This window comes from Papaver somniferum, chromosome 4 (assembly GCF_003573695.1).
Source record: "Papaver somniferum cultivar HN1 chromosome 4, ASM357369v1, whole genome shotgun sequence".
Taxonomy (NCBI): domain Eukaryota; kingdom Viridiplantae; phylum Streptophyta; class Magnoliopsida; order Ranunculales; family Papaveraceae; genus Papaver; species Papaver somniferum.
The window spans coordinates 87,113,777-87,138,427 of NC_039361.1; the positions used below are offsets into that span (position 1 = coordinate 87,113,777).

The 24,651-nt window shown below is 40.9% G+C and overlaps 1 protein-coding gene across 1 annotated transcript; it reads right to left on the reverse strand.

Annotated features, from left to right (window-relative positions):
* Window positions 1-20,089: 20,089 nt before the first annotated feature.
* Window positions 20,090-23,726, reverse strand: LOC113272767. The gene is made up of 6 exons (XM_026522564.1): window positions 23,599-23,726; window positions 22,880-22,934; window positions 22,493-22,673; window positions 22,196-22,407; window positions 21,336-21,902; window positions 20,090-21,067 (listed from the first exon to the last, which is right to left on the reverse strand). Exons 1-6 carry the CDS (start codon window positions 23,724-23,726, stop codon window positions 20,090-20,092), a joined length of 2,121 nt encoding a protein of 706 aa, XP_026378349.1.
* Between the last annotated feature and the right edge of the window lie 925 nt (window positions 23,727-24,651).

The following is a 24,651-nucleotide window of genomic DNA, read 5'->3' on the forward strand; positions in this document are numbered from 1 at the left end:
TAGTATCACATGTAAGGTGTGGGGATTAGTTTTGCACAGATACTAGAGTTCCCATTATATAGTCTTTCAAATCAGGGTTTGCAATTAAGTTACCTTGGTAACAAAGCAATCAATATCCACCGTTAGATGAACACCTGATTTAGATTCAAGCTAATATTTCTCAACCGTTAGATCGAAAACTTGGCTTGTTACACACACTTGACAATACACGCTTCTAGGTTTGTTAACCGTACCCAAACGTATGCACTTGTTGGTTCAACAATATTTAACCAAAAGGTTAGCCATACGATCATTCCATATCAACCATGTTCTTCTTAACCATAACTAGTTCAAATTGTTAGAGCACTGCTCGGTTGAACCCACTAGAATTGGTATGTCAAGTTAGTTTTCAATTTTAGTTGCCAAAATGCATTCTTGATTTAGCATACAAAAGATATTTTTGGACTAGATTAGGTCTAAGAAGTTGAATTGAAGCTATCCTTAAAGGATGAAGATTGAAGATTGAAGACTACAAGAAGACATCAACAAGTACTTCATCAACAAAGGTATCTGATTGATTTCGTTTGGATTCTTGTTCAATTCTACCTTTCTACTATCAAGATATATGCTCACTCCATGGAACAATTTCGATGATGGTAAATGTACATTGATGTATATATACTTGAGGTTATTTGATTCATGACCTTGGAGACAATAACCTTTATCCTTATAAAGAATCTCATGTTATAGAGAATGAGCTTACGAATCCAACGAGCCAAGAATCACTCAATTTCGAGTTATAACGATGAAGTTATGAGTGATTTATTAAAGTTCGTTAGTAGGAAACAATCCATGGGATGTTTGTAACAGTTCATGGACTTGGGCCCAATTCGTGACTAAAAGCTATTTTTGGTCAAGTTGGTGATGTTTCCTTGTCTAGGCAAGATGTCTATTATTCCAAACATATTTGATTACCATATTAAAGCGTTTGAGATAAATTTTAATTCCTGTCTAAGTTAGAACGTGATTTATTCACATAAGTAAATATTTGCTATTTAATTAATTATTTATGCATAATATTTGTGACTTAGGAAAGACTCCCATAATTAGGAGAGTCTTGAAAAAGGAAAATAGTCAAAACCCTAGCTTTATTTTCAAGCTAACTTTTCACTAGTGAGTTTACACAGTTTTCATCCACTTTGGAAAATTGGCGTAAGCTTTGCAGGTTCCATGTCTTCTGTTCTTTGCGAACAAGAGTGAGATAAAAGTCTTTGTATTGGGGATCACAAAGCCAAGTTGGATTAAATCTTCGTGATTGATTATACAACTTGTAATCTAGGTTTTTCACCTCTTGTCTGTTCTAAGATTTTCTCTTCTGATATAAAACCATTCAAGAGTTGTTGATCATAAACCCTAGGTTTTGATAGATTTCAGTTTCCGATCGTATACCAACACTTATTAGTCGAAATCGGAGGTTATAAAGAAAAACTTCTATTGAGGCATCTCGTAAAAAATCCTTGAGAAGTTTTAAACAAGATATCTCTAGATTTATTCTAGTTCTTCTTGTTGTAAAGTTATTAGGTTTCTCTTCCTTTTATTGAAGAGTATAATAATCCCTAATATACAAGTTTGTTTTTGATATTACTTTTACCTAGTAATTGTTTTTATCAAAACAAACACAAGATTTCCAAAACCTTGATTCACATCTAAAGGGAAATCAAACGGGTGTTTTGTGCAAACAAAATACCAAATCGTATCAATCGTGTTGGTGTATCTTTTAAAGAGATCCTTTGGTTCTGTTAGAAGATTTGGGTGAAGAATTTCTAAAGAGAATCGGTATTCTGCTAGGAGTTCTACAAGTGCTGAAGGAGGTATTACATCTAGTCCGAATAGGCAGTAGGAAATTGGTGTAACAGCTTAGTGTGTGTTTATTCTGGACTAGGTCCTGGGGTTTTTCTACATTTGCGGTTTCCTCGTTAACAAAATTCTGGTGTCTGTGTTATTTTTTTTCCGCATTATATTTTATTTATATAATAGAAATATCACAGGTTGTGCGTTAAGATCAATCAGTTCTTGTATCCGGGCTTTGGGTTGTTGAGTGAATTGATTGACACTTGAACATTGGTCTTTGGTACCGTTCAAGTTAATCCTCTTATATTCAATCGGGCATGCAAATTCCTATTTGCTGATTGTGGATTGGATCAAGAGATAGAGATATAGAACTCTTCTATATACTTTTTATAGATTGAGTCTAACTGTCTTGTTGATTCTCTTGAAAGTATATTGGAGTTTGTCTATTCAGATTACCAAACGAAATATTGGTGTGGTTGTTAGACCCCCGCTTTTTCAATTGGTATTAGACCAGGCAAACACGCTAAGACCTCATAAGTCTGTGTTTGTAGCAACCTGATTCTATGAACAAAGGTGTTATCTCTATAAATGTACCGCCGATGGCACGAAATATTTATGGTGGAAAATTGCTATGTGTTCTTTCATTCAAGCGTGAGATTTTCAATCATGGGTTCTTATTGTTAATGGTTATGATCCTCCATCAGTTACAGTAGACGGTGTAACTGTTGAAAAGAATATTGGTGATTATAATGATCTTGATATTCTTGTTGCAAAGAAAAATTCTGAAGGATTAAATGTGATCATCCACGCCATTACCCTGGATCTTCAGTACCACGTTACTACGTGTAATAAGTCTAAAGATGCTTGGGATATCTTAGAAACCGTATTCCAAGGGAATGCCGCAGAGACAGAAGCAAGGCTTCAAAATCTAGCTTCTGAGTGGGAAAACCTTCGCATGTATGATGATGAAACCTTTGATGAGTTTAACCAAAGACTTTCTCAAATAGTTAACTCCTCATTTGCATTAGGAAGAACTATTCCGGAGAAATATATTGTGTGCAAAATTCTCAGGTCTCTACCATCAAGATACGAGTCTAAGAAACATGCAATTGAAGAAGGAAACGATCTTTCTACACTCTCCATAAATAATCTTGTTGGAAAGTTAAAGATCTTTGATAATGAACACGCAAGAAAAGAAGTGATTTCTCTTAAAGCTGGAAACAATTCTGAATCCTCTAAGGATAAATCTGGTTCGCCAGATACTAAGGATGTTACTCCACGACAATTTAGAAAATTATTGAGAGACAGGAAGAAGAGTTTTTCTAAAAGTGTAACATCTCCTAAGGATGATGTACAACGCTATAACTATCGTGGTTTCGGGCACTTGTCTTCAGTATGTCCTAGCTGGAGCCGTAGACAATCGGCATATGCAGCAGATTTTCCTACTCTTGATGATGGACCTGAATTTTATATTCCCCAAGAGTTGGCTGGCGAGGTTGCATTAGCTTCTGGAAAAATTCTTGCGGATACTGATTCTGATTCTGACGAAGAAGTGTTCCATGTGGATCCAGTTGCTAATAACCTTCTTAAAGAAAGTCATAAAAAACTCTTGGAAGCTGAAAACACCATTTTCAGTGAGAAAGTTAAATATGACAGACTTCGTAGTCGAAATAAAGACTTGCAAGACCAGCTTGATTCTAGTGGTGCAAGAGATTATCTCAACGAAATACGAAATATTAAAGAAGAAATTGCCGAAGGTCGTGATCGGTAAATTATTCTTCAAGCAAAGCTAGATAACTTGGAAAACATTGAGATGAACTTGTTATTTGATTAAGAACGAGAAGATCTCAAAGTTCAATGTGAATCATCCAAAAATGATCTAGTTATTGAGCTTGGGAAGGTCAAAAGTTTGGAAGAAGAAAACTCGAGCTTAAAAGAGAGTTTGTCTAGAAATAGCAGCTCAGATAAATTAACCTCGATATTGGGAGCATGTATAATTCATCGTGATACACGAGGATTGGGCTATGAAGGAATAGACGCTCCTAGTATTTTCAAAGAGGTAAAATTTGTCAAAGCTAAAGTTTCTTCTCAACCAAAACCTTCCACGGTTGACAAAAGTAAAGTATCTCTACCAACTGCCGACAACGAAAAGAGGAAATTATGTCAAGTTCAAAAGCAAGTACATAAACATTCAGGTAACACTATACATAATTTTTTTCCGTTCTACCAAACATTGTTTTTATTGTGGAAAACCAGGTCACTTGCAAAGGAATTGCAGATTTCTTAAACGAGATAAAAACAGATCTTATTTTGTTAAGATGACAAGATCCGATGTTCCAAACTGGAGAAAAATTGAGTCTCATAATATCAGTTTTTTCAGAATTCACCCCAAGAAGTTCCATAATTATATTGGGGAGAAAAAAAAATACGTTGCTCCAAAAGATGCTCAGAAATGGGTACCAAAGAAGACCAATAAAACAATGAGTACTATTAAGAAAGATCTCCCAGACAAGAGTTCGACAAGGGATAACATCTTAAAAAGGTATGGACAGTTATTGAAAGTTTCAAGGAAGTTGTTAAATTCCTAGATTCCATGTTTGATTTTGTTTTGAATACCTGTCGCGAGCAAGATTTTGCTCACTTCAACACAACCTGGTTGTGTTGAAAGTGCATCCTCACCATGAATCCCTATTAAATGCAGTGAGGATTGCAAAAGAATTGGGGCTCACATATTATGTTGGGAAATTTCTGAATATGTGGAACAAATTATTGATTCGATCTGAGTTTATCTCGCTTACATATTCCTCGAAATATGTGTTGGTAAGCATTCGCTTTAACCAAGTTCATCTTTACCAAGTGACGAAAGTCATGTTATGTTTCAATCACTTTGAAAATGGCTTTGACGAGAAATGGTTTGTGAATAACAACTATATAACGTCCTCTAAGAATGTTTTAATGATTGGAATGAGAGTTTAGATTATATAACCAATGGTGGACATAAACATTGTTGTGGAAACACATTTATGTACAAGTCCTATTCCTTGAACCAAAGTTTGCGAACTTTGTTGATCAAGAGAAAACGGAATGTGGCGTGAGTCAAGTTCGCGAACTTGCGGAAGTTCTCGACCCGAGAATTTTTGCAAGAGTTTGTGAACTCCTTCCGTGAACTTAAGTCCGCGAACTTGAGTGAGGTTATATCTAAAGATGATTGTTTTGAACTTATTTATAAATACTAAGGAATGCAGTTTGCAAACCGTGGCTATAAAGTTCATGAACCGATTCAATTGAATCAAATCATCTTTGCTTCAATTGTGTCTTGTGTAGTTACATAAGATTTCCTTGCAATTGAACAACTCTCTAAACTAGTTCATGTGAAGTCATTCGAACTAGTTATGGTTAAGATGAATATGGTTAGATACCACATGTATGAGTCTTAATTACCTAACTTGATTTGTGATTGGAATTCTTAAATATAACAGGTTAGAAGCAATTATCAAATCCATGGATGTTGGTTTTTATTGTCAAAGAATCTTTTTCATACTCTTATGGTAACCATTCTTGGTGTAAATCCTTATGGAAAAGATTATTCTTCCTTCTAAGCATATCAATTCTTGTTCATTCAAGTTTGTATCTTAGAAAAGACGATCACAATACTTGATCTTCATGATTATATATTGTGTACTATTACCATGAGATAGTTCTATTGTTCAGTAACTTGATCTCATGAGAGACTTTCAATGATTGGTTCTTAGTTCGTATCTTCTTGTGGGTTTTATAAAATCCAATATATAAATCCTTATCTCTAGAGTAAGGTCACTCTTGTTGTTCTTTCGGGAATAACATCTAATGGGGGAGAGTATTCTTAAATGAACTTGTGCTTAATTGTCATATCTTTGTAGGGAGAAGCGGGTTTGGAACATGTAGGAGTTAACTTTTATCTTAATAAACTCTTTGATGAATTCACTAAGTTTCGACTCTATGATATCGTCTAAACAAAGTTGATATGTTTCTTTCTTTTGGTCATGAAGTGTCTCCGTGAAAATTTCATGAGGATCCCACTAGTCTTCGTGCCTTTGCCAATTTGTATGGACAAAAAGAGGGAGAATTAATGTGTAGTACATACTACAAATACATATGGTTTACGGATCATTATGTAAGGGGGAGTGGTTTTCATATTGAGATGGAGTATTGACTAAGAGGGAGTGATACATATCGCCGTAGTATTATTGTCAAAGTTGTGATACAATGAAACTTTGATGTTCTGTAATAATACTATGATGGATCTTCAACAAGTACAGGATAAACACATGAAGATTTGAAGAACCAAGGTAATCAAGCTTGTCGATTTTGATTTTAACAAGTACAAGCCATTTGTAAAATGGTTTTGTCACTAAAATTGACAAAGTGGGAGATTGTTAGAGCACTGCTCGGTTGAACCCACTAGCGTTGGTATGCCAAGTTAGTTGTCAATTTTAGTTGCCAAAATGCATTCTTGATTTAGCATACTAAAGATAGTTTCGGACTAGATTAGGTCTAAGAAGTTGAATCGAAGCTATCCTTAAAGGATGAAGATTGAAGACTACAAGAAGACATCAACAAGTACTTCATCAACAAAGGTATGTGATTGATTTCATTTGGATTGTTGTTCAATTCTACCTTTCTAATCTATCAAGATATATGCTCATTCCATGGAACAATTCTGATGACGGTAAATGTACATTTATGTATATATACTTGAGGTTATTTGATTCATGACCTTGGAGACAATAACCTTTATCCTTATAAAGAATCTCATGTTATAGTGAATGAGCTTAGGAACCCAACGAGCCAAGAATCACTCAATTCCGAGTTATAATGATGAAGTTATGAGTGATTTATTAAAGTTCGTCAGTAGGAAACAATCCATGGGATGCTTGTAACAGTTCACGGACTTGGGCCTAATTCGTGACTAAAAGCTATTTTTGGTCAAGTTGGTGATGTTTCCTTGTCTAGGAAAGATGGCTATTATTCCAAACATATTTGATTACCATATTAAAGTGTTCGAGATAACTTTTAATTCCTGCCTAAGTTAGAATGTGATTTATTCACATAAGTAAATATTTGTTATTTAATTATTTAATTAATTATTTATGCATAATATTTGTAACTTAGGAAAGACTCTCATAATTAGGAGAGTCGTGAAAAAGGAAAATAGCTAAAACCCTAGCTTTGTTTTCAAGATAACGTTTCACTATAAATAAAGGGTTCGTGAGTTTACACAGTTTTCATCCCCTTTGGAAAATTGGCGTAAGCTTTTCAGGTTGTTTCCATGTCTTCTGTTCTTCGTTAACAAGAGTGAGATAAAAGTCTTTGTATTGGGGATCACAAAGCCAAGTTGGATTAAGTCTTCGTGATTGATTATACAACTTGTAATCTAGGTTTTTCACCTCTTGTCTATTCTAAGGTTTTCTCTTCTGATATAAAACCACTCAAGAGTTGTTGATCATAAACCCTAGGTTTTGATAGATTTCAGTTTCCGATCGTATACCAACACTTGTTAGTCGAAATCGGAGACTAGAAAGAAAAACTTTTATTGAGGCATCTCGTAAAAAATCCTTGAGAATTTTTAAACAAGATATCTCTAGATTTATTCTAGTTGTTCTTGTTGTAGAGTTACTAGGTTTCTCTTCCTTTTATTGAAGAGTATAATAATCCCTAATCTACAAGTTTGTTTTTGATATTACTTTTACCTAGTAATTCTTTTTATCAAAACAAACACAAGATTTCCAAAACCTTGATTCACATCTGAAGGGAAATCGAACTGGTGTTTTGTGCAAACAAAATATCAAATTGTATCAATCGTGTTGGTATATCTTTTAAAGACAACCTTGGGTTCTTCTAGAAGATTTGTGTGAAGAATTTTTAAAGAGAATCGGTATTCTGCTAGGAGTTCTACAAGTGCCGAAGGAGGTATTACATCTAGTACGAATAGGTAGTAGGAAATTGGTGTAACAACTTATAATCAGTGTGTGTTTATTCTGTACTAGGTCCCGAGGTTTTTCTGCAATTACGGTTTCCTCGTTAACAAAATTTTGGTGTCTGTGTTATTTATTTTCCGCATTATATTTTATTTATATAATAGAAATATCACAGGTTGGGCGTTAAGATCAATCAGTTCTTGTATCCGGCCTTTGGGTTGTTGAGTGAATTGATTGACACTTGAACATTGGTCTTTGGTACCGTTCAAGTTAATCCTCTTATATTCAGACGGGCTCGCAAATTCCAATTTGCTAATTGTTGATTGAATCAAGAGATAGAGATATAAAACTCTTCGATATAATTTTTATAGATTGAGTCTAACTATCTAGTTGATTCTCTTGAAAGTATATTGGAGTTTGCCTATTCAGATTGCCAAACGAAATATTGGGTGTGGTTATTAGACCCCCGCTTTTTCACAAATGATTTCAAATGAACTAGTTAGAGAGTTGTTCAATTGCAAGGAAATCTCATGTACTACACAAGACACAATTGAAGCAAAGATGATTTGATTCACTTGAATCGGTTCATGAACTTTTATAGCCACGGTTTGCAAACTGTATTCCTTAGTCTTATTAAGTTAAGTTCAGAAATCATCTTCAGATATATAACCTTCTCAAGTTCGCAGATTAGGTTGGAGGACTTAAGTTACCGGACAGAGTTTACAAACTCCAGCAGAAATTCTCGGGTATGAGAACTTCGCCAGTTCGCGGACTTAGTTTCACGCAAGTAGTTTGTCAACTCCAGCAGAATGTCTCGGGTTTGAGAACTTCGACAGTTCGCGGACTGAGTTCGTGGACTTGGCTCACGTCATTCTTCCGGTTCTTTTGATCAACAAAGTTCGCAAACTTTGGTTCAAGGAATATGACTTATACATAAATGTGTTTCCACAACAATGCTTATGTCCACCATTGGTTATGTAATCTAAACTCTCATTTCAATCATTGAAACATTCTTAGAGGACGTTATATAGTTGTTACACCATTTCTCGTCAAAGCAATTTTCAAGATGATTGAAACATATCATGACTTTCGTCACATGGTAAAGATAAACTTGGTTAAAGCGAAAAGCTTACCAACTCATATTTCGAGATATAGATAGGCGAGGTATACTCGGCTCGAAATACCAAATGTGTATAATCAAAGTCTATATATATAGCATACTACTTCTTGCCTCAAAGAGTAGGAGATAAAGTAGATAGCCTTTTGAGTTATGGATAAGCTCAATTCTTCACATACCTTGTTGTCGAGAAGTTCCACCGGTTCCTTGAGTAGTTCTTCTTCTTATATGATGAATCTCCATGAAGTGCTTGAGCTCAACTACACTTTCTATCCTAGTCCGAGACTTAGATATAATAGAATAGAAATCAATACTTATAGTTTTGATCACTAACATTGACAAACATGCTTGAGATAGCAACGCATGCGAGTTCGACCGAGCAATGCTCTAATAATCTCCCCCTTTGTCAATTTTAGTGACAAAACTATCAATACATTTGGAATACAAAAAAGATAAAAAAACTTTAGTAGATCCTATTCCACATGTCTAATCTTCAACATTCCTCGAAATCTTCGTCACTTCCAAGTACTCCAATGATCCAAAAGGTTGTAAGTTTAGCATCACCGTTGTTGAAGATCCGTAGCTATAACAAAGAGAAAGCATCGGTCTCGGTCATTGTTATACAGTGTCATAGTATTATTACACAACGTTAAAGTTCAATTGTATCACAACTTCAACAATAATACTATGGTGATATGTATCACCCCCCCTTAGCCAATACTCCATCTCACATGGAAACCACTCCCCCTTACACAATGATCTGAAAACCATATGTATTTGTAGTGTGAACTACATATTAATTCTCCCCCTTTTTGTCAATAAAATTGGCAAAGGTACGAAGACTAGTGGGATCCTCGTGAAATTTTCAGTTTGAGGGTGAAAACAATTTCTGCTGATTTTGGTAATTTCGGGTGTGTGGGTGAGAAACAAGTTTAAACCCTAAACAATGTACCGCAAGGGAGTACTTTAGATTCGAGAGATCAATCTGTACAAATCCGTCCTAAACCAAGAAATGGATGTTCCAGACTTGCTTCGATCACAAAGTGAATGAGAAGGGTTGGTTTTGGGGAGGGAAGCGAAGAGAGTGTTGAGTCCAGAATAGTTGATTCTGGAAGAGTAGTTTTTTTACGACTTGTAACAGAAAGTGGGAAGCTAACAAATGGAAAGCTAGAAAATATTTTATGAGTGTTGTATCCTCCTGACCTGAACTTGTTGTTCAGTGGAAATAGGTAAGACCTATTTATACAAGTCGAAGTGAAACGTACTCTGGTCTCGTAAGAAATGGAAAACGGATGAGTAAATAGGAGGAGGTGGTAACCGGTAACACATGGAATTGATGTTCCATAAAAGAAAGCGTTTCACCATTACTCCTGTATTTACTAACCGCCTCATCCTTATGACACTGCCTTATAACAGGCGTAGTGTACGCCGCACGCTGTAAACCGCCAAACCAATACCCGATGAGCATCCCCCAGTTTGTGACATGTGTTGATGTCTCGAGTGTTTTCGTGGAAAACATGTAACATGTTGTTGTTCGGAAAGTTGAGTTTGGGAGACACATGGTAACCTTGATTGTCGCACGTCTTCGTTTTGGCAGCTGTGAAGGGAAGGCCGACATGGTATGGTTTAGGCGCGGCAAGGTGGCTGGCATGGCATGCCATTGGCACATGTGGCATGGTCGGCATGCCTTGGCGCGGTTTAGGCGTGGCCAAAACTAGGGTTTTGGCGTTGGTCCAAAGGTTACCATGCGTTTGTTGGTGACCTTGGACGGCTAAGAATTGCATCTAAGATGGAAGGGTAGTCGTTGATTGTCGCACGCCTTCGTTTTGGCAGCCGTGAGGAAAAGGCCGGCATGGTATGGTTTAGGCGCAGCAAGGTGGCTGGCACAGCATGCCATTGGCACATGTGCCATGGTCGGCATGCCTTGGCGCGGTTTAGGCGTGCCCAAAACTAGGGTTTTGACATTAGGCCAAAGGTTACCATGTGTTGGTTGGTGACCTTGGACGGTTAAGATTTTCATCTAAGATGGAAGGATGGCCGTTGATTGTCGCACGCCTTCGTTTTGGCAGCCGTAAGGGGAAGGACGGCATGGTATGGTTTAGGCGCGGCAAGGTGGCTGGCACCGCATGCCATTGGCACATGTGGCATGGTCGGCATGCCTTGGCGCGGTTTAGGCATGGCCAAAACTAGGGTTTTGGCATTGTGCCAAAGGTTACCATGCGTTGGTTGGTGACCTTGGACGGCTAAGATTTGCATCTAAGATGGAAGGGTGGTCATTGATTGTCGCACGCCTTCGTTTTGGCAGCCGTGAGGGGAAGGCCGGCATGGTATGGTTTAGGTGCGGATAGGTGGCTGGCACGACATGCCATTGGCACATGTGGCATGGTCGGCATGCCTTGGCGCGGTTTTGGAGTTGGGCTAAAGGTTACCATGCGTTGGCAGGTGACTTTGGACGGCTAAGATATGCATCTCAGATGGAAGGGTGGCAGTTGATTGTTGCAACCCTTCGTTTTGGCATCCAGCGGCATGTAGCGGGGCCGACATGGCTTTGGCATGGAATCGTGGCTCGCATGGTTTTCCATTGGCACTGTGGCGCGACTGGCATGGTTGGTATGCCTTGGCGAGGAGGTGTGGATGGCACGGCATGCCATTGGCACATGTGGTGCGGCTGGCATGGTTGGCATGCCTTGGCGCGGCGACGTGGCTGGCATGGTTTTCCATTGGCACGGTGGCGCGGCTGGCATGGTTGGCATGCTTTGGCGCGGAGAAGTGGCTGGCATGGTTTGCCATTGGAACGGTGGTGCGGCTGGCATGGTTGGCATGCCTTAGCGCGGAGATGTGGCTGGCATGGTTGACAAGTCTTGGCGCGGAGATGTGTATGGCACGGATTACCATTGGAACGGTGGCGCGGCTGGCATGGTTGGCATGCTTTGGCGCGGAGACGTTGCTGGCATGGTTTGCCGTTGGCTTGGTGGTGCGGCTGGCATGGTTGGCTTGCCTTGGCGCGGAGATGTGGCTGGCACGGCATGCCATTGGCACATGCGGCTGGCATGCCTTGGCGCGGAGACGTGGATAGCATGGTTTGCCATTGGCACGGTGGTGTAAGAATTTAGGGTTTGGTGTACGAAGGTGTAAGAATTTAGGGTTTGGTATATGTAAAAAAAAAAACGTACCCTGGTAATTCTTATGTAGGCGTGTTGAATGATTCAATAAATGTGCTAGTGGTCCTAGTGACGTCATGTCAGATGTAAGGTTTTACGATTTTAACCATAAGCTAAAAACCACCATCAACATTAAGTCCCCTGCTTAGCTCGGAACATGAGCATTGTTGCGAGGTAAGCATAAGATGGTGACAGGAGAGGACAAAATCGAAATGACAAGTCGTGAAAATATGGTCAAGAAGACCCGACTAAACTTTTTCGAGAGGTAAGGAGAGTTCGTGATTCTCGTGTTGGCGGCCTTGCATAGATTCTACTTGTGGTGTTGCTGGCTAGACCGTGAAGTGGTGAGATGTAGATTGTCGGCTTGGAATGGGAGCCGCAGGCGTTGGTCGGCTTGGAATGGGAGCCTCAGGCATTGGTCGGATTGGAATGGGAGCCGCAGACGTTGGTCGGCTTGGAATGGGAGGAAACTGGCTTCGGTCAGCGGAATGGTGGAAACTGTCTTCAGTCCACAGAATGGTGTAAACTGATTTCAGAACTTCGGCTACCAAATGATGGTGATGACGCTGGAACTTCGAGGCTACCAAATGATGGTGATGACGCTGGAACTTCGGTTATAAAATGGTAGTGATGGCGCCTGGCAACTTTGTCGAAATCAGGGTTTGGGATGCCGAAACCCTAATTAGCGCTCCTTACAAAATCGTTGTAGAATTCTTATACAAACTAGGATTTTTACGGTCCACCCCTCCATCTGACCGAAAAAGAATTTCCTATCTCCTTACGCGGGAATATTTAGGTTTTGATCTCGTTTAGAAGGTGAAAACGGCCCGACAGTGAAAATCAGGAAGAATTCAAGAGGGATGTTGCGGGCCCGGGGTAGCATAGTCGCGCCCAGTCATATGTTCCCGTTCATGGAGTAAGAAGGGAACTTTATTCTATGCAAAACTCTAGAAACTCCGTCCGTATGAAAAGAGGTATTGACCTTCTTCTGTTTTATGTTACTCGTTTGTGTCCGCGCCTTCATCTGCAGTGTCTCTCCAGTCGATTCCAAAATTTACCAAACTCCATTGAATTCTTGGGACGGATGGATGGAATATATGCTCGGTAACGATCATGTCAGAGTTAATCTTGGAGATTGTGGTTGCGGTGTCGGTCCATCCTCGGCTTTAGGTTGTTCAGTGCCTGAACCTTCTGATCGTGATGATGATGTGTTGTGAATGCTTGTATGGTCGAAAACTTCTGGCCCCCCTGATGAAACAGGGAGACGTTCCGTTGCTAATGTGCTGCTATCAAGTCTTCCAGGACTTTGTTCCAAGAGACATCCTTCGAACAATCTCCTGAATCTTGGACTATCGTATGGAATGAGATGTGGTAAGAAGTCCCCAGTTGTACTTCGGTTTGATCTGATGGCATGGATGAATATGTAAATGTATCTTTGTGGCGTGCTCTTGAAGTCTTCGGTGTACATGAACGGCTTCATGTTGAGAAATTCCTACGACTCGTGAAACTTCGACAGTGATGATGTTAAAATCAGAAATAACCTGGTTGAGGGGAGTGAAAGCGTCTCATGCTGGTAGTCCCCATGTGTATCCTATTTTCATTGCATCGTCTTGAATCCACGTCCACGTGATTTGATACAAGCTTATCGTACTCTTCTGAATGTGAAGCTGGGATGCTCAGGATATCGCATGGACGAAATATTATGGATGACGAAGATGTAGGAATGAGATAGTTATGTTGTTTATCATGGATCCCTCTGTTTCTTCAAGAAAATGTTTCAGCCGTGTCTCTGGAGTTATTTCATGAGTCTTTGATGGTCGTCGATGGACTGCGAAGAGAAGTCCCCAGTCGCATCTGTCTTCAGTTTCTGAAGTTGTTTTCCTCTGAACAGGCTTGGGATCCTCCGAGGACTCGTAAAGTGTTTAAGGCGTCTTCTAGACAAAGAGGTGATGATATTCTTGCGCTGCACCCTTGAAGAGTAGTTGACCTTGTTGCGGCTATGGCCTTTTGGTTGACTGTGTCTTCTGAGCTTTGACGGTGAAGGGATTCCGTGTATATCCTCAGTCCTCAAGTATGGTTTACATGCTTCTATCTTTGTAGTGATTGCTGCTGTGGTGAAGCTCTGGCTGGTATCAAAAAATGAGCGGCAACAATTCTTGGTAGCAGATGTAATCAGAAGAGACTACATTGTCGCGGTAACAAAGTAGGTTGGCTGGAATTATATGGGCATCCGTGGAAGTAAAAGGATTGGATGGAGTTGTAAGGGCATCCGTGGAAGCAAAAGGATTGGCTGGATGCGTAAGAGAGCAAACTGTCCATGACTACGAAGATTGGTTGGCTGTGATCATGATCCTTGACATGGGAAGCATGGTGGTACGACCCTTTGCAGAAAGAAGCCTCGTTGAAGCAGCTTTAACTCTTGGAGAAGATGTTGAAACTTAAGAAGCCGAATGCTGAAGCCTCGTCTTCGGATCCTGGAGAAACTTATGGAGAGAATGCTGAAACGTAGCGGCTGCTTGAGCGAGCGTTGAAGCGGAGCGGCTGCCGGAGTGATCGTTGAAGCGGAGTTGCTGCTAGAGGATGTTGAACCGGAGCGACTGCGTTAATCAGTGTGCTGTCAAACTGTACACCCTTCAACCGAACAATGGTTAGGAGTCCCCAGTCCCATCTATCAATCGTTCTTTCTAGGAGAGGTTGGGTTTGGGAACGACTTCTCTGGTTGGAAACAGCTGCTTCCCTGATGCAGTGCGGTTGAGGGCTGCAAATATGCCTTGAAGTTGCGCCTTGGGGAAATATAGAATCTCACATAAATGTTTCATCATAGCATGCATCTCCTGACAGGGAAAAGAGTATTTGTGAACTCAGGGGGGTTGCTGATTTTTCTTTGCTTCGATTTTGGAGAAGTCGTTCCTGATCTTTTCGTGTAATGAAATTATATTGATAACTCCCTTCTACTGGGCGTTCAAGAGCAACACTGGAAGGATGCAAGCTGCTGGCGCAGGGAAGATGAAAGATGCAAGTTGTTAGTACTGGAAAGGATGCAAGATGTTGGCGCTGGAAAAATGCAAGCTGCTGTAAAGATGCAAGATGCAAGCTGCTGTAAAGATGCAAGATGTTAGCGCTGGAAGGATGCAAGCTGCTGGCGCTGGAAAGATGTAAGTTGTTAGCGCTGGATCGGCTTGGAATGGGCGCTGGCTTGGCGTGGACGCTGTCTTGGATTTGGTATGGCGCGGATTGTCGGCTAGGCATGGCGTGGACTGTTGGCTTGGCACGACTCTGGCTTGGCGTGGAGAGGACTTGTTCTTGCGGGACCAGTTGCCTCTTTCTATACATATCTCAAATAGGAAATCATTTCCTTATTCAAATTCCAAAAGTTTTATGCGTATGAAAGGGGTTGGCTCTCCTTTTTATCTCGTATCTCTGTTCTCACGTCCTGGTGTTAGCGGTAGCGCGGTAGCAATAAAGTGGGCAAGCATATTCTAGCTATACTCCAGCATTTCTCTTTATATTTGTTTTCTTGTGTTGGTGAAAACCCTAGCCATAGGTATTCCTTCCATAAATCTATAGAAATATTGTTCTTCTGAACTTGTGTAAACCCTAGCCGTGGGTATGCCTTTCATAAACTTGTAGAAACACTTCGTCATAAACAATTCCTCTTCGAATATCACCGTACTAATGTAGGCTACCTCATGAATAATAACCATTAATCATTATTATGCAAAGTAGGCACGCACGGGTATGTGACTGTTTTTTTTTTTGAAAGGCAAACAAAGCGCTTGGTTTGTGGTTTTGATTTTCTGGATTTTTGGGTTGATAGACAAGTATTACCCCTGGGGGTTTTGGATTATTATTTGGAATTAACTGTTTTAGAATATTGATGTTTTTGGTTATGAATATAAGTGGCATGAGTACCCCAGGGAAGTCATGGAATTGTGAATGTTGTGCGATAGTAGAAAGCATGAAACACGGGAAAAATATGGCTACCGGTTTTTTATCTCCCCTGTGAAGATTTGAAATAGTAGACCATGTATTTTGTCTAGCAAGACTTACTCGGTTTTTCGGATCTCTTGATGAAAAGGAATCTCCCGGGTGTAAGACCGAGTTTTGTGGGAAGCACCGCCGTGACTGTGGAAAGTCCTCAGTCATCCCTTGTCGTGTCATGACTGGTAACCGTGTCGTCTGGTAACTAAGCCGTCGATCCCTAGGCGGGTCGTTTGGATTCTACCGTCCTGACGTCTGGGTCGAAATATGAGATCGAGGATTGAAAGTTAACATTGTAACCGAAAGATCAATCTCCCACTGTGTTCGCCAATCGTTTGAGGGTGAAAACGATTTCTGCTAATTTTGGTAATTTCGGGTGTATGGGTGAGAAACGAGTTTAAACCCTAAACAATGTAATGCAAGGGAGTACTTTAGATTTGAGAGATCAATCTGTACAAATCCGTCTTAAACCAAGAAATGTCCGTTCCAGACTTGCTTCGGTCACAAAGTGAATGAGAAGGGTTGGTTTTGGGGAGGGAAGCGAAGAGAGTGTTGAGACCAGAATAGTTGAGTCTGGAAGAGTAGTTGTTTCACGACTTATATCAGAAAGTGGGAAGCTAACAGATGGAAAGCTAGCAAATATTTTCTGAGTGTTGTATCCTCCTGACCTGAACTTGTTGTTCGGTGGAAATAGGTAAGACCTATTTATACAAGTCGAAGTGAAACGTACTCTGGTCTTGTAAGAAATGGAAACCGGATGAGTAAATGGGAGGAGATGGTGACCGGTAACGCCTGGAATTGATGTTCCATAAAAGAAAGCTTTTCACCATTACTTCATGTATTTACTAACCGCCTCATCCTTATGACACTGTCTTATAACGGGAGTAGTGTACGCCGCACGCTGTAATCCGCCAAACAAAAACCCAATGAGCATCCCCCAGTTTGTGACATGTGTTGATGTCTCGAGTGTTTTCGTGGAAAACATGTAGCATGTTGTTGTTCAGAAAGTTGAGCTTGGGAGACTTGCCGGCTCGGTGGTGACCTTCGACGGTCGAGATTTTGCATCTTGAGAGGAAGGGTAGCCGTTGATTATTCCAACCCTTCGTTTGGTAGCCAGTGGCATGCAAGCATGGCCGGTAAGGCTTTAATATGGCCTAGTTTAGGCGCGACCAAAATTTAGGGTTTTGGCTTTGTTTGGGCGCGACCAAACTAGGGCTTGGCGTCGGGCCAAAGGTTTCCATGGGTTAGCTGGTAACCTTGGACGACTAAGATCTACATCTTAGATAGAAAAGTGGCCGTTGATCTTCGCAAGACTTTGTTTTGGTAGCCGCATAGAGAAGGACAGCATGGTATGGCGCGGCAAGGTGGTTGGCATGCCATTGGTACATGTGGCATAGTTGGCAAGCCTTGGCGCGGTTTGGGCATGGCCAAAACAAAGGTTTTTGCGTTGGGCCAAAGGTTACCATGCGTTGGTTGGCGACCTTGGACGGCTAAGTTTTGCATCTTAGATGGAAGGATGGTCGTTGATTGTCGCGAGCCTTTGTTTTGGTAACCGCATAGGGAAGGCCGGCATGGTATGGCACGACAAGATGGCTGGAATGCCATTAGCACATGTTGCATGGCCGGCATGCCTTGGCGCGGTTTGGGCGTGACCAAAACTAGGGTTTTGAGCCAAAGGTACCATGCGTTGGTTGGCGACCTTAGACGACTAAGATTTTCATCTTAGATGGAAGGATGGCCATTGATCGTCGCAAGCCTTTGTTTTGGTAACCGCATAGGGAACGTCGGCATGGTATGGCGCGACAAGGTGGCTGGCATGCCATTGGCACATGTGGCATGTCCGGCATGCCTTGGCGCGGTTTGGGCGTGACCAAAACTAGGGTTTTGGCGTTGGGCCAAAGGTTACCATGTGTTGGTTGGTGACCTTGGAGGGCTGAGATTTGCATCTAAGATGGAAGGGTGGCTGTTGATTGTCGCACGCCTTCGTTTTGGCAGCCCTGAAGGGAAGGCCGGCATGGTATGGTTTAGTCGCGGCAAGGTGGCTGGCACGGCATGCCATTGGCACATGTGGCATGGTCGGCATGCCTTGGCGCAGTTTAGGCGTGGTTAAAACTAGGGTTTTGGTGTGGGGCCAAAGGTTACCATGTGTTGGTCGGTGACCTTGGACGGCTAAGATTTGCATCTAAGACGGAAGGGTGGGCGTTGATTGTCGCACGCCTTCGTTTTGGAAGCCGTGAGGGGAAGGCCGGCATGGTATGGTTTAGGCGCGGCAAGGTGACTGGCACGACATGCCATTGGCACACGTGGCATGGTCGACATGCCTTGGCGCGGTTTAGGCGTGGCCTAAACTAGGGTTTTGGCGTTGGGCCAAAGGTTACCATGCGTTGGTTGGTGACCTTGGACGGTTAAGATTTGCATCTAAGATGGAAGGGTGGCCGTTGATTGTCGCACGCCTTCGTTTTGGCAGCCGTGAGGGGAAGGCCGGCATGGTATGGTTTAGGCGCGACAAGGTGGCTGGCACGGTATGCCATTGGCACATGTGGCATGGTCGGCATGCCTTGGCGCGGTTTATGCGTGGCCAAAACTAGGGTTTTTCCGTTGGGCCAAAGTTTACCATGCGTTGGCTGGCGACCTTGGACGGCTACGATTTGCATCTAAGATTGAAGGGTGGTCGTTGATTGTCGCACACCTTCGTTTTGGCAGCCGTAAAGGGAAGGCCTACATGGTATGGTTTAGGCGCGGCAAGGTGGTTGGCACGGCATGCCATTGGCACATGTGGCATGGTCGGCATGCCTTGGTGCGGTTTAGGCATGGCCAAAACTAGGGTTTTGGCGTTGGGCCAAAGGTTACCATGTGTTGGCTGGTGACCTTGGACGGCTAAGATCTGCATCTCAGATGGAAGGGTGGTCGTTGATTGTTGCAACCCTTCGTTTTGGCAGCCAGCGACATGTAGCGAGGCCGACATGGCTTTGGCATGGAATCGTGGCTGGCATGGTTTGCCATTGGCACGGTGGCGAGGCTGGCATGGTTGGCATGCCTTGGCGCGGAGGTGTGGCTGGAACGGCATGCCATTGGCACATGTTGTGCGGCTGGCATGGTTGGCATGCCTTGGCGCGGAAACGTGGCTGGTATGGTTGACATGCCTTGGCGCGGAGATGTGGCTGACACGACTTGCCATTGGCACGGTGGCGCGGTTGGCATGGTTGGCATGCTTTGGCGTGGAGACGTGGCTGGCATGGTTGGCATGCCTTGGCGCGGAGATGTGGCTGGCACGACATGCCATTGGCACATGCGGCTGGCATGGTTGGCATGCCTTTGCGCAGAGACGTGGCTGTCATGCTTTGCCATTGGCACGATGGTGCGGCTGGCATGGTTGGCATGCCTTGGCACAGAGACGTGGCTGGCATGGTTTGCCATTGGCACAATGGTGTAAGAACTTAAGGTTTAGTGTACGAAGGTGATGTCGGTCAAAACTAAGGGTTCTACCGTGGAACATGACACATATATATGTAAAAAAAAAATGTACCCTGGTAATTCTTACGTAGGTGTGTTAAATGATTCAATAAATGCGCTAATGGTCTTAATGACGTCATGTCAGATGTAAGGTTTTACGATTTTAACCCTAAGCTAAAAACCACCATCAACACCTTCATAAAAGCCACCTTCTCTTCAGAAACAAGATTACCCAAGACACTTCCAAGCCGAGTAGCCAAAATCTTAGTAAAAATTTTAAAGAAAAATTACTAAGACCAATCGGTCTAAAATTATTAAGAGCATTATCACCTCTTTCCTTAGGAAGCAACAACAACAAGCTTGAATTAACTCCATGCGTAATGGTCTTATTCACCCAGCAGTATAAAATAACATTCACCAAATCTTGATTTATAACTTCCCAACAATGCCTATAGAAGAAACCTGCAAACCCATCAGGCGCTGGAGCACTATCCGCACCCAATGAGAACACCGCCTCATATATCTCGTCAAAAGAAGGAATTTGATCCGTACGACCACTCTCCTCAAGCGAAATACTCTCATGCTCCACATCAAATATAGAATCTACCGGGACAGACATCTCCATTGAATTTGTTAATAAAATAGTTCACCGCAAGATCTTTAATTTGATCACAATATGTAATAGCCTGCCCATGATCATCCACCAGCTCCGAAATGGTATTAATACTCCTTCGATTCCTAATACTGTTGTGAAAGAAACTAGTGTTACTTTCACCTTCAACCAACCATTGATTTCTAGATTTTTGATTTAACATTGTAGCCCACTGCATACAGATATTATTAACTTTAACTGACGCCTCTTTCATCGTATTATTTTTATGCAAATCAAAAGGGTCTTCATGAGCTATTCTTAAAGAATTTTCTAGCCTTAGTTGAGCTTGCTTAAACCTGACATAAACATTACCAAAGACTTGCTGATTCCACACCTTCGTATCACCCTTGAGACTTTTTAACTTTTGAGCAAAAACATAAGCCGGAGATCCCTCCAAAGGAGCATTCCAACTATCTTGCACCATTCTTATAAAATCTGGATGTGAAAACCACATCTTTTGAACACGAAAAGGAGATCTTTTTGTCCTAGAATTAACAAAAGTATACCCAATGAGAGGAGAATGGTCAGAAACTTCCCTAGGAAGAGCTTTAGACCGCCAATTCCCAAAACGATTCAACCAAAACTCATTTATCACAACCCTGTCTAGCTTATTAATAGTTCTTCTAACACCCGATTGTCTATTCGACCAAGTAAAATTGCAACCCAAAGATTCAATAAACTCAAATAGATTATTATCATATATCCAGTCACTAAACTCATTAACCACGGCTGTATTAGGACTAGCACCACCCTTTTTTTCCTCATTACGAAGAACACAATTGAAATCGCCAATGACCAGCCAAGGAACTTGCTGATCGCCCAAATTGAGTTGTCTCCAAAGATCCCTTCTAGTAACCTGCACACTACTAGCATGAACCAGAGAGAACATAACACCATCAATACCTATAGTAATAGCCTGACGCGAAGAATTCAAAGCTCAGAAATATCTCTAGACCACAACACCCACAAATTTCCAATTATACTCTCTATAGAGTTATGAAAAATTGTATTACTAAAACCCTCCACCTGGAAACGCTTAACTGATCTTGAATTAACTGACATTCTCGGCTCAGCAATGCCAATAATGTCAGGTTAATGAACCTTAACTAATTCCCTAAGTTTATATTGTGCCTCATCACGCAAAATCCCATTTATATTCCAAAAAAGAACTTTCATTGGGAAACCAAGAAATTTGTGTTAGATAACTTAACTCTCTGCGCAGATCTGCCAGCATCTTTTTTAGGAGTCCCATCAACAGACTTGGTTTTATAAGTCGCTGCCTTAACTCCTTTTTCCAAGTTTTGATCAGATTTAGAACCAATATTTGAATTCCCAGTAATCCGAGAAGCGCTTGGAAGTCCAGGACCAGAAGTATTACGTGCAAGAATAACAGGTGTCTTGGAAGTCCACTTTCCAGATAAAGCGTCAAAAAAATGAATGGAACCATCCCCCAAAATAGTATCATCAAGTAAACCCAGTTCTGCATTAAGCACATCAAACTGATTCGGTGACACAATGGTTTCTCTAGCATAAAGAGCATCATTTAAAGGAGTGTCGGAAGAATTAACTACAGTCCTGTCATCCAATGAATTCCTACTCTCCCACGTTTCAGAATTCATGACTGACTTAGAATTTGGCATACTTCCTGTAGCACCAGAAACTAACGCTGCATACGCTGCTGCCTTATGTTTAGTTCTTTCCAATTCAACATAGGCAGAGCGAAATACAGCTTCAGACTTTGTTACTTCCTCCTGTATTTGTTCCTCAACAGATACTTGAACACCCCTGATGTAATCTCACCCTCCTCTAGGACAGAGTTCACCGAAACCTCAATAATATTCCGGCCACGCACAGCCGCATGCTGGCCATGCACAACTACAAGTTGGCTTGGATCAATAGAACTCTGAGATTTGGTTGACAAGCTATGTAATGATTCTGGAATAACAGGAATTGTAGGCGATGTCTTCCCTTTCTTACGTTTTGCTTCTTGCCAGGCATTCACATCATTAGTGATAGAGACACCATTATTCTACTTATTGGTTACCTGCGAAACTTGTTGTATATTATCTGCAATCTGTAGCTGCCCCGAGTTATGATGCTGTTGTGCATTACCAGTAGTATTCTTATGCTTCTTTCTACATTCAGAATCAATATGACCAATAATCTTACACTTAGTGCAGAATTTAGGTATGTTTTGGATCTCAATAGGTTGCAAGAAATCACGACCACCTACAGTAACATGAATGCCATCAATATCTAATTCAGCAAATTTAATATCAATGACAACTGAATAAAAACACCCATCGCTTGTCAACAACAATAGGAGTACCAAGTGATTTACCAAACGCCAGCAACGTTTTCTCAATCCAAAATTCAACAGGCAAGCTAGGAAACTTAACCCAAACTGTAGCATTAGAAGTATTGTGTTTGTCCGCATCAAACCCTGGAAACCATTCCATTAAATTAAGCTTTTGTTGATCAAACATCCACGCCTCTACATTTAGAATCCTATCCCTATCTTCCTGTGATTGCAACTTGATAATAAAAAATCCTCTATTCATAGGCATGAATTGTACACGGCCCTGACCTAGCTGCCATTGCTACTCAAAGCTATTCTCCACATCTTGAAAATTAACACCTTTAAATTTTAAACGACCTATAAGACTGAATCTCCAAATATCACAACCCTCTTCATAAAAAGAAACAGGAAGTACCACTGCCGGCTTACCTTTCTTTCAAAGTAGGGTTTGACAAGTACTAAGATCCAAAGTTGTTGTTGGTAGCTGTATTTTGCCTAAAACTTTTTCAGCATAAGTAAGAACTCTCTTTTGGGGAGGATCCGAAGCATCCCCCATCTCAAATCACCCAAGGATGATTGAGTAAAGCTAAGAAAAAATGAAAAAAAGTTTGAAACCCTAAACTTTTCGCCAGAGAGGAAAAAATTTAGGAGAGAGGAACAAGTAGGGTTATTCACCTATCAGGGTCTAAGATGACCGCTAAAGAAGAAATAAGTGTATGTGTTGACCTAGGCTAAGAAAATTAATCTTTCCACATTAGTATCCAAATCCAACTTATGTATGAGATAATAATATCCTCACTAATATACACAGTAACAAACCCTTTTTGATGCCCCCTCCTTTGATGTTGCCCAAAGTTGAACTTTGGGTACTTTGCTTCAAGGCCGGGCCTGTGCTCTAGGATTTATAGATCGGTTAACACTTCGAAATCACCTTACCTAAACAAAAATGTGGAACTGATATAAATACCCCTTGTTTTGATGGGCTTCACAATTACCCTTATCATACAATAAACATATTTCTCTCCATCTATAAGTCTATTTGGGTCCAGTAACGTTTTTTTTCTTCTTTTCTTATTTACCCTCCCTGTACAACAGGTTAAATCCATCGTTTTCATTTCACAGTTAATTTTTCTTTGTTCTCGCTCTACAGGACATCCCCACCACCACCACCTCTGCAACTACCACCACATTTGCCGCCGCCGCCAACTGATTCAAGATTCAATCGACAGTTATCACCAATCGATAAGACCCTTACCTTCTTCATCTTCTTCTTCATCTAACTATTAATTTTAATTTCGGATTCAAAGAGATTGAGATCTGATTTTAGTTTTTGATTTCTGGTAATATTAGAGTTAAACTTCTTCGAATTATTAAAGAGAGAGAAGTAATTATGATGATGATGATGGTGGTTCTGTCGGTGGCGGTGAAGGAGGTATGATATTTCATTTTAGGTTTTAGAGATTTTTAAAAATTGATTTCGTGTTTGTATATGATTTCATTCAGATTTAATCTGTGTTTTATATCGATTTAATTGATCTCGAGAGTATTGGATGATCTATATTTTGGGTTTTAGGTTTTGATTTCTAGTAATTTTAGAGTTGAAAAAGTAATGATGATGCTGGTGCTGGCGGTGGTGGAGGAGGTATGATTTGTTGTTGTGTTCTGCAGATCAAAATTCAACTTACATCAATTTCTGGTCATCTTACAATATAGTAGTGATTTAGGTGTCTTATTTGTCATGTTAGAAGAGATTTAGTAAACAGTGATATATATATATATAGCTATTATTTAGGTACAATATGATCCTGATCATAGACGTTTTTCTTCCTATATGACACTCAGACATTCAACTCAGCTTAGGCTGCACTTGTACTCAAGTTGAAGAGTAGAAAAACCAAGTCATGTGTAGATAATCTCTTAAAAAGGTCGGTATTAGTTTCAGTAGGTAATATCTTAAACAAGTTGGGATTAATTTCAGTAGGTAATCTCTTAAATAGGTCGGGATTAGTTTCAGAATCCTCTATGTATGGGGAATGTATGTATTGTGGCAAAGAAGCACCGATTTCACGTTCCTCCTTATGAGAAATACGTATGTACATGTTATCCTGATGATAAAGTTCCTCTCAGTACAAGCAAGCAGTCAGATGGAAAAAATTTAAAAGGTAGTACTTCAAATAGTAGAATGTATTGCAAATCACGTT